This window comes from Salarias fasciatus (assembly GCF_902148845.1).
Source record: "Salarias fasciatus chromosome 23 unlocalized genomic scaffold, fSalaFa1.1 super_scaffold_20, whole genome shotgun sequence".
NCBI lineage: Eukaryota > Metazoa > Chordata > Actinopteri > Blenniiformes > Blenniidae > Salarias > Salarias fasciatus.
In genome coordinates, this window is record NW_021941230.1 from 14,244,415 (window position 1) to 14,255,081 (window position 10,667).

The 10,667-nt window shown below is 48.4% G+C and overlaps 1 protein-coding gene across 1 annotated transcript; it reads right to left on the reverse strand.

The window, feature by feature from the left end:
- Window positions 1-309: 309 nt before the first annotated feature.
- Window positions 310-10,279, reverse strand: LOC115383879 (NLR family CARD domain-containing protein 3-like). Its single transcript, XM_030086086.1, has 7 exons — window positions 10,239-10,279; window positions 4,954-5,201; window positions 2,867-4,661; window positions 2,602-2,775; window positions 1,545-1,694; window positions 973-1,019; window positions 310-872 (listed from the first exon to the last, which is right to left on the reverse strand). Exons 1-7 carry the CDS (start codon window positions 10,277-10,279, stop codon window positions 310-312), a joined length of 3,018 nt encoding a protein of 1,005 aa, XP_029941946.1.
- Window positions 10,280-10,667: the final 388 nt, after the last annotated feature.

Consider the following 10,667-nt stretch of genomic DNA (forward strand, 5'->3'; position numbering starts at 1 on the left):
CCTCTTCTCTTGGCAGTGCACACAGCTTTAATGAAAGGTTTTGAGTACGAGCTGTCCATGGGCCTTCAAGTCTGATTTACCTCCTCAGGACTTCTATGAAACAATTTGATTTATTTTACCCACCGTTATCTTCGTAAAGCTTTGACTTTATTCTGTTTATTCTGATCCTCTTTATCTATGTACATCCAGCTTAACATTCTTAATCACCTTTCATTGTGTCTCCTTGTGAAACACAGATCGACCTTGTGTCTGAATCCGTTTATCGCTGACAGCAGTGTGTCTGAAAGCATGAACTCAAATGAACTCGGCTCATTCCAGCTGCAGTGAGCACAAAGACATGGAGGACTCCGAGCCGGACTCAAGTCCAAACCTGAAGCCGGCATACAGAGGCTCTGTGAACTCAGTGGAGACAGTGTAGAGGTGGATCGGCCTCCCCGAGGACACTCTGTAGAAGGACAGCGTCCCAGCAGGACGGTCCACGTACACAGCCACTCTGTTGGAGGCTGAGGGGGTGGAGGAGGTGGAGGAGATGGGTGTTGTTTTCTGATTGTGGCAGAAAGAGAACCCGCCTTGCTCGGAGCACTTCAGACTCCAGGACTGACCGGTCTTTCCTAAGACCCCCTGGGAAGTGCTCCCCTTCCGGGGGATTCCTCCGTAGCTGACGGACACATGAAGCTTTCCTTTCCAGTCCACCTCCCAGTACGAGCGGGCCGTCAGCTGGTTCCTGCACAGCAGCTGAGGGTAGCAGTCGAACCTGTCTGAGTGATGGGGGTACCGCTGGTCCTCCCCCACGTGCCAGGCCGTCCTGCGGTCTTCGGACAGCTTGATCCATCCGTGGACCGTGTTGCAGTCCAGTTCCAGGTCACACCAGTCTGATGGAGGAAAGGTGGAGTTTCATTCAGTGTCTCCCGCTCTGGTGAGCCTGAGGTGAGCAGCAGGGCTGGATGTTGGGGTTTCTGTGTTTTTACTTACACTTCTTCAGACCTGGGGTCATCCAGCGGGCTCCACCAGGCTCCACCCTGAGAGGAGGTCAGAGTTCATCACACATACGTAAATACAAAACATTTTCTTCACTGGGACAGACTGAGTGTCTGGTTGGTCACTCCTCATGAACAAAAGTATTCAGAGGACCAGCTCAGAGGACCAGCTGGATTCAGGGGACCAGCTCAAATACTAGATCTAAAAATGACCTTCTGCTCCCCCGAGTGTTTCTAAACAGTGGATAATGGAGAAGAGGCTGTTTCTGCTGGTGTTCCTTCAGAAATCTGCTTTTGTTCCACAGTGAGTAAAGAAATGTTGCTCTTCCTGGTCTGACGGGTCAGTTACAGTCAGACCTTCCTGGAGGGTGAAATACTCCAGATGTTGGTCCCTCCTACATACAGAAATCCAAACTCCTGCATAGGAAGTGGCGTGATGTGTGCGTGAGCAGCATGTCTAAACGAGGCCTCCGGTGATCGTCTGCCCTTCATTCAGCAAGCTACTGGAGACAAACCCCCGACTGCCTGGCAGCTCACCACAGTCTGACTGATGATCTTTGGTCCCGCTTGAGATCCTGGACGGCACGACAGAGCTCCGGTCCCGCCTCTCCCAGGTCATTGTAGCTTAGGTCCAGCTCTTTCAGACGGGTCCGGGTGGAGGTCAGAGCCGAGGCCAGATCCCGGCAGCCTTTCTCTGTGATCAGACAGCCTGACAGTCTGCAGATACACAGAGAAACACCTCGGATCACTGCTGGGTACTGTCACAGACCAAGCGAGAAGAAAACAGCCCATCCAAGGAGTTTATCAGTCACCAAGTGCAGTGACACCAGATAATCTGATTTATGAGGCATTTGAGAAAATGAAATTATTTACCTGATCAAGTCAGACGATTCTCTCAAAGCTACTTTAGACTCAAAGAACAGAAATCATTTGCTGCTAATATTTCAATGAGAATAAACAACAGGGAACAAAAGAGAAGTCCTCCTGAAAGGCGGCCTCAGTAATAATGACAAATCTGATCAGTTAAGACCAACATTAGCCCTGAATGCTCATGTGTACATGACCCCTCCTTCATGTAATGCAATCTTTCTGAAGATCTGAGGGATGTAAACTAAAGCCTAATCTGCAGGAAAACAAGGAGAAAGATGAGATCAAGCTGTATTTAACTGTTAATGGAGGCCTTACCGCCCTGAACACTGCCTGCAAGATGAATGACCTCTGAGGAGAAAGGTCAGTTCACCCTGTGATCTAAACCTGACAGAGAGGAGCAGCTCTTCATGGTTCACCGCTGTCTGGACACCTTCTCAAACATTTTAGAAAAGCCATTTTCAAACAATAGTGCCAGAAACCACTGTCCACATTAAAAAACTCATCTGCACCCAGTTTGAAACCCTGTCTTATCTTCAGAACATCAGCCCATCTTTAGTAGAAAGACTGCTCTGAGCCAGCGTATGAAACCATCACTGATAATGAGAACAGCGGGAGAACCACTGTTCCTGAACACTCTCACAAACTACTGTCTGAATCATCCACTGTCTGTCAGCACGTCTGAAACCACTGTCAGTGAGCATGTCTGACAGCCACCGTCCCTGCTGTGTCCAGGTGAGTGTCTGGTCCTGCTGACCTGAGAGCTTCCAGTTCACAGAGTGGTCCCTTCAGTCCTTCAGAGAGCAGCTGGACTCCCGAGTCCCTCAGGTCGTTGTTACTCAGGTCCAGCTCCTTCAGACTGCAGGACTGAGAGCTGATGATGTTGGACAGAAGTCCACAGCTTTCCTGGGACAGATTACAGCCACTCAGCCTAAAGAGGGGAAGAGGGAAGCTGTTCATTTCATGTTTCTAGCTGAAAGACGGCAGATATTCACCGATGGTCTGATGGACTGAGAACCTACAGAGCTTCATTACAGGTTCTGACGATGGGCAGTAAATTCCGGAAGGCCTCCTCTGAGGCGCCATACTGTTTCAGGTCAAATCGGTCCAGGTTTTCCTCTGACGACAGCAGGATGAAGACCAGAGCTGACCACTGAGCATGGGAAAGAGCGTCGGCGGTGAGGCGTCCTGCTCTCAGGTAACCTTGGACCTGGTCCTCCAGGGAGCGATCGTTCAGCTCGTTCAGACAGTGGAACAGAAAAGTGCTCCTCTCCGCTGGAAGATCTGCAGTCATCTTGCTCTTGATGTGCTGGACGGTCTCCTGTCTGGCCAGTGGACTTGCTGTCTGTGGCAGCAGGCCTTGGAGATGCAACTGATTCGATTTCATTGAAAGACCCAGAAGGAACTGGAGGAACAAGTCCAGGCGTCCACGTGGGGCCTTCAAGACCTCGTCCACAGTGTCCTGGTAGAACTGGATCTGAGCAGTCACATCTCTCTTTGTCTCACAGGTCTTGGTGGGACTTGAAGTTTGTCCCTTCAGTATGTTCACTCCATGGTTGGTGAAGGTCACATGGGCATAAAGAGCAGCAAGGAACTCCTGGAAGCTCAGGTGGAGGAAGGTAAAGACCTGAATTTGGCCCACCCCTTTCTGCTCTTTAAAGATCTGTGTAAAGAGTCCGGAGTAGACTGAGGCGGCCCTGATATCGATGCCACACTCCTTCAGGTCCGACTCGTAGAAGATCAGGTTGCCTTTTTGCAGCTGGTCAAAAGCCAGTTTCCCCAGAGAGGTGATCATCGCGGTAGTCTGCGTAGTCCAGGGTGAGTCTGTTTCGGCTCCTCCGTCATACTTGACCTTCTTCAGTTCCGTCTGCATCACCAAGATGTAGATGAACATCTCAGTCAAGGTCCTGGGCAGCTCTCCTTCGTCCCCACTCCGCAGGACTTTCTCCAGAACGGCGGCAGTGATCCAGCAGAAACCCGGGATGTGGCACAGGATGTGAAGGGTCCGAGACATCTGGATGTGGGAGATGATCCTGCTGGCCTGCTTGGGCTCTCTGAACCTCTTTCTGAAGTACTCCTCCTTCTGAGGGTCGCTGAAGCCTTGAACCTCCGTCACCCTGTGGACACACCCAGCAGGGATGTGATTGGCTGCCGCAGGCCGGGTGGTAATCCAGATGAGTGCAGAAGGAAGCAGCTTTCCCCAGATCAGGTTCGTCAGAAGACCATCGAGTGAGGTGGACACTCGAGGGTCCGTCTGGACCTTGTTACGGTGGAAGTCCAGACGGAGTCGACACTCGTCCAGACCGTTCAGGATGAACAGAACCCGGAAGTCTTCCAATCGGCAGATTCCTTCTGTAGTTACTGGGAAGAAGTGGAGAAGCAGCTCCACCAGGCTGAAGTGCTTCTCTCTCAGCATGTTCAGCTCTCTGAAGTTGAATGGAAATATGAAGTCGATGTCTTGGTTGAGCTTGTCTTCGGCCCAATCCAGAGTGAACTTCTGTGTGAGGACGGTTTTCCCGATGCCAGCCACGCCTCTGGTCAGCACTGTTCTGACGGCCTTGTGTCCATCAGGTTTGAACAGCTCACACTGCTGGATCTTCTTCTGTGGCCTGACGTTTTTCCTGAAAACTGCCTCAATATGATCAAACTCGGGAAACTGGTTGGGATCCTCGTCCTTCGCCTCGGTGATGTCTTGCTCGGTGTAGATCTCACTGAAAGCTGTTTGACTTCCTGTTTTCGCAATGCCCTCAAACAGATGTTGGCAGTTCTCCCTCAGCCTCGCTTTAAGTTTACGTTGACAAATGACAGCCTCAGTGTCTGAATGAGCAAACAAAAAGAGAATGGGTGAGTTATGTTAATCAATCTGTTTGTTTAGACCAGGGTGTCCAAAGTCGGTCCTGAAAGCCCGATGTAATGCACGTCTTAGTTTTCTCGCAGGTGAAGCACAGCTGGTTGCAAAGAGAGACTCTTTAGTGGGCTTTTCTGCAAGCTTGAGGACGACATCAACATGAGGTGGAGGTGTGCTGCAGCAGGGATAGAGGAGGACATGCAGGACATCGGCCCTTCAGGACCGACGTTGGACACCTCTGGTTTAGAGAAATGGTCTTACGGCTCTGCAGACGGTCAGCCAGCCCGTCCTCATTCAGTTCCCTCAGAAAATGGAGTGTAAGCTTCAGAAACGGCTCTCTTTTGCCTCTCATCCGTTCTTCATCATCGCCTTCACTCAGACTCCGAAAGTATTCTGAGGAATCCAGATCCAAGGCTTTCTTCATATTTTTCAACTCGTTGCTCACAAAAGTGAAGAAGTGTTCCTGCAGCAGCTGGAACAAAGGACGAGATATCAGTGACGCTCCCAGACTGAATTCATGAAGACCCACTGGCCCAGAGAGTGGATTAGAGGATACACTACCTAACCCTAACCCTGACCCAAACCCCTAAGCCTACCGAACCCCAAGCCTAACCCCAAGCCCTTACCCAAACCCAAACCCAAACCAAACCGAACACCTATCCTCAGCCTAACCCGCCTGGCCACATCAGGGCACTCTGGGAAATAGAAGTTTCCTGTTTCTGAGATGAAAACCATCCAGAAGAAACCAGGAAGACTTGAGACCAGAAAGTACCGTCTGATGTGGAGGGCTGAATCTCCACGACTGTCCTGTCTGAGGAAGCTCTCCAGGCTCTGGAGGTTTTAGTAGGGACCGAGTCCCAGAGGGCAAGGTTACGATTGTCATTTTAAGTCAGGAATTTGATGCTGAAAAGTGTGTGTTTAACCACAAGTGTCTCCCCTGAAACGTGCTCAAAACCAAATTAAAAATCAAAAACAAATTAACCCCACTGTGACCAAACATGCTGTCTAGCGCATGTGGTCATGTTTTCCCTAAAACAAACAGGAGACTTTTCAAAATAAGATTTTCCTTCAAATTCACTCCTTACAAAAACATGATCTCCTCCAAGGGCGTTTGTGGTAGAGACATCCAAGTATCACTATATGCAAGAGGAGAACTTGCTCTCCAAAAATATAGAACCACCTTGTAATAAGTCCCACGGTGCGGTTTTTAATAGGCATCAAAGCTTGACCTCTGCAGTTCTGTTTGGCTGTCGTTATAATGGGGAGGAAATCTCACCGTGTCCACAAACTGAGAGCTCCACTGTCTAAACTATACATCTGACTGCTCTGGAAACCACACAAAGTGAAAGATGACCAATCTCCCTATCAAAAGAGATAATTAATGCTCACTTTTGCCCCAAATCCTCAGATTTCACAGCTCTTTTCTCAGAGAGGGAAACTTTGTTGACCCTCATGACGATACATGGGCATAGAGCTGAGAGCAGCTGTCAGTCAAACTGACAGTCAGGTCTTCCATTCAGTGACTGTTAGAAGCTTTTAAATGTAACTTAGCAGTGATCAGGATGAGGACGGCCTCAGTGGGGCGGCTGGTGCAGTCCCAAAGCTTTAATCTTATCGGACTTTCTCCATCAGCTGTAAAGATGCTGTGAATGGCGTGGAGGCAGAAATCTCCAGTCTGCACTGAAGGCACTTTAATATCCGGGATCTCACAGCCGGTAGACTGTTTCGGTTTATTTACTGCCTCTGATCTAGTTTCAGCTCTCTGAAAACCTGGAGTTTTCAATGTGCGACATATGTGTGAGTTATTTGTTTTATACTTTGCTTCAGCTCCAGTTGAAAACTGAAGTGTGATGTGAAATGAGAAGCTGAAGCTGTTGTCCTGAGTTTTGAAACATTTATAATGATGATAAATAAATATTCAGCACCATTTCCCTGCTTCGTGTTTTTATTCACATTCTGCACATTTCGACATTTCTGTGAGTACGCACCTGAAACGTGGAGTCCAGTGGTCTTTCACCCTGGTTGCTACTGCACAACAAAAGACAAAGAGACAGGTCTCAGCATGTCTGTTGGTCCAGAGACTACCAGAGTAAAAGTCCAGAGACTTCCTGTTCCCACTGAGAATCTGCAGCTCAGTGAGGAGGTTTCCTGGAGGTGGTGGTGTCTTTACCTTCCATCCTGCTGGTGCAGGCCTGCTGTTGAAGGAAATCCCTGGTCTTCAGTCCAGTCGGGATTCAGAGGAACACTTTCTTCACATGCAGATGATTCAGTTTCCTCCAGCTTTCTCCTAAGACACACACATAGCAGCATCTGTCCTGACGTGTTGACTCCTATCAAACATCTGGTAGCTCTCTCAGCTTTGCTGTCAGACTCGGCCTCAGAGCACCAAGTGTCTCTTCCAGTGAAAGAACCAGATCGAATCAGCTGAAGGCTTGAAGAGGAAGTGAACTGCTCACAGCAGACCAGAGACCTGAACCATGCAGGATACTGGGCCTGCAGGACCAGAAACCTGAACCATGCAGGACCAGAGACCTGAACCATGCAGGACCGCCGGGGGCCTGCAGGACCAGAGACCTGAACCATGCAGGACCGTGGGCCTGCAGGACCATACACCGGAACCATGCAGGACCAGGTTGGAGGAGCCCTGGACTATGATATCCTGCTTTATTGTTGCCTTTTTGTTCTCAGAGTTTGTTGTTTTTCTGCTGTTGTTCTTTTTATGGAGAGTCTGGAATAACTTGGGACTTTGGTAAATACAAACCATTTAGTGCCTGGATGCAGTTTTTCATTCATGTATTTCTATTTGTCAAGTTCGTAAAGCAAATAATTTGCAACATGACTGAGAAAAAAATGTTTGAGAAAGTGTATTTCAATGTGAGAAGTTAAATAAAAAAAGAAGCCAGCGTCTGTTACCATGGCTACGACTGTCTTTTCAGACTGTTACACCACAACATGCAGATCCAGCTCACCTCTTTCCAGCTGAAGGCCGTCCCTCTTTAAACACAACACCAACGTTCTTTGACCTGTTGCTTTTCAAAGACACAAGGCTGGGTCCAGACTCAGACTCAGGTCCAGACTCAGGAGATTTTGCTTTCTGAAGGGTCCTGAAAGAGAAACAACTCTTAAGATTTGATCAAAGCTCAAACCAACTGAAGTTCAGACCAAGTGGAACTGATGGAAAGAGGAGAAGCAGCCTGCCTGGAGCGACTGAAGTCCAGTTAGTGTTCATGCATGAGAGAGAGAACCTGATGTTAAAGTCCTGACAGCAGGTTTTCCAGAGTGAAAGGAGACTTCCAGTTAATATATTCAAGATTTGGATCAACAAGAACCTGAGGGAGCAACTGGGATTCTGTGAGGAAGACAACCTTCGAAGACAGGATTGGAACAAGCTAATGTCACGGTGTGGGTGGAAGGACTCCAGCCAGGGGAACTGAAAAGGAACAAACGACAGGAGGAACACAAGAGCTGAACTGGAGCTGGAGAGAATAAGGGGACAGGCACACAGGGGGACAGACAGAGACACCCGGGACGAGGGAGACCCAGCCACAGGGAACTGACAGTCAACATGCTGCAACGTAGATTCAACACGAAAACTGCCGAGGTAAAGATAACTGTACTTGAAGGGACTGCATGCCACTGCACACTGCCCCCTGCTGGTGAAATTACAGCAGAGCCAAACTCAAAGCTGCAGGTTCATAAGGTGATGGACTGCCTTCAGGACTGAAGACTACACGATGGACCTGAGCCAAGGACAGTGGGCCTGGAGGACCAGAGACGGGAACCACGTAGGACCAGGTTGAAGGAGCCCTGGACTATGATATCCTGTTTTATTGTTGCCTGTTTGTTCTCAGATTTCATTGTTTTTCTGCTTGTTGTTCTTTTTATGGAGGGTCTGGAATAACTTGCGACTTGTAAAAATAAAAAATATTTAGTGCATGGATGCAGTTTTTCATTCATTTATTTCTATATGTCAAGCTCGTACAGCAAATAATTTTCAACATGACTGAGAAAAAAAATTTGAAAAAGTGTATTTTAACATGAGACGTTCAACAAAAAAGAAGCCAGCGTCTGTTACCATGGCTACGACTGTCTTTTCAGACTGTTACACCACAACATGCAGATCCAGCTCACCTCTTTCCAGCTGAAGGCCGTCCCTCTTTAAACACAACACCAACGTTCCTTGACCTGTTGCTTTTCAAAGACACAAGGCTGGGTCCAGACTCAGACCCAGGTCCAGACTCAGGAGATTTTGCTTTCTGAAGGGTCCTGAAAGAGAAACAACTCTTAAGATTTGATCAAAGCTCAAACCAACTGAAGTTCAGAACAAGTGAAACTGATGGAAAGAGGAGAAGCTGCCTGCCTGGAGCGACTGAAGTCCAGTTAGTGTTCATGCATGAGAGAGAGAACCTTGCTGTTAGAGTCCTGACAGCAGGTTTTCCAGAGTGAAAGGAGACTTTCAGTTAATATGTTCAAGATCTGGATCAACAAGAACCTGAGGGAGCAGCTGGGATAAATGCAGACCCCAGATAAGAAATGTTTGGTTTTCGCTCAGTTTCAGTAATTATGTGTGTGTGTTTTATGTTGTGCACACATTGATAAATGTATTAATACAAACTGTTCAGGAGCATGGATTCAGTTTTCAATATACTGAGAAAAAAAACATCAGAGAAGCTGTATTTTATTGTGAAAAGTCAAGAAAAAGAGGCGAGCTCCTCTTACCCGAGCTACACTGTTTTCAGACTGAAACACACTGAAGCTCTGGAGCTTCATCAATCCACTCAGAATGTTTGTGAAGTATTTCACCACTAGGTGGCACCAATGCAGCAGATTGTGAGCAGATCTTCTGTCTCTGAGTCTCAACATTCATTCAGGCCTCAAACAGGACACAACACACACCAGCACAAACACACACCAGCATGAGCTTCAGTGCCATGTTGGAGATTCACCATCAGATTCATCGCCGGCTCAACGCTTTCAACTCTCTCTTTAAAAAAACAAAACAAAAACAAAACACTCTCATTATCTTTTCATTATCTATCGCTTCTCCCTTTCGGGGTCGCGGGTGGCTGGAGCCGATCCCAGCTGCTGTGGGCGAAGGCGGGGTACGCCCTGGGGTACACGTGCTGTGAGGCACGAGCACAAACCACTGCACCACCGTGTCGCCCACACTCTCACCTCTCTAAAACAAACAAACAAAAAAAACACTCTCACCTCTCTGTTTACTGAGGGAAATGGAATCAATGAACAAATGAATCAGACTGAAGACTCCAGCTCACTTCCCTGAACGGCCGGGCTCACCACATCTGGATCAGCTGATCTCACCACATCTGGATCACCTCATCACATCTGGATCAGCTCATCACATCTGGATCAGCTCACCTCTTTCCAGCTGAAGGATGAAGCCTTTTAACTCCTGTCATCTTTGAGTGAGTCCTCATGGGTCCAGGTCCAGGTCCAGGTCCAGAGCTGAGGGTGCAGACAGTGCAGGGCCCTGAGTGCTGAGCTCTGACATGTAGAGCAGTGAAGTCCAGTGAAGACGGTCTCACCTCTGAGCTGTGGACTTGTCTCTGTCCTCACGCTGATCCATCCTCTCAGCTCGTCCTCCGCTCTGGAATCACATCACACCTTTCTCATTCTCTGGACGTCGAGTTCATGGGAGCCTCTCCAGGTGGGTCCAGACAGTAGGCCTCCTTGAGTTTTACTTGAGGTGTATATTTCACCAGTCTGGACTCATTGGACTCCAAAAATAGAGATTTTTGAAACATACTCACGCAGCAGAAATGCTTCAGGAATGTTTTCTCAGGGACGTGAATGACGAACCAGCCCGATCCATGGAAACCTCTCCCAGACTCCAGAGACGAGAGTGAAGAACCCTGCAGTCCTTCTCTGACTGGAGGAAATGGACGTTATAGGAGGGTCATTATCAGAGTACAGGGAACGCACTTTGGATAGGAAGACACTCTGTTGATGATTCA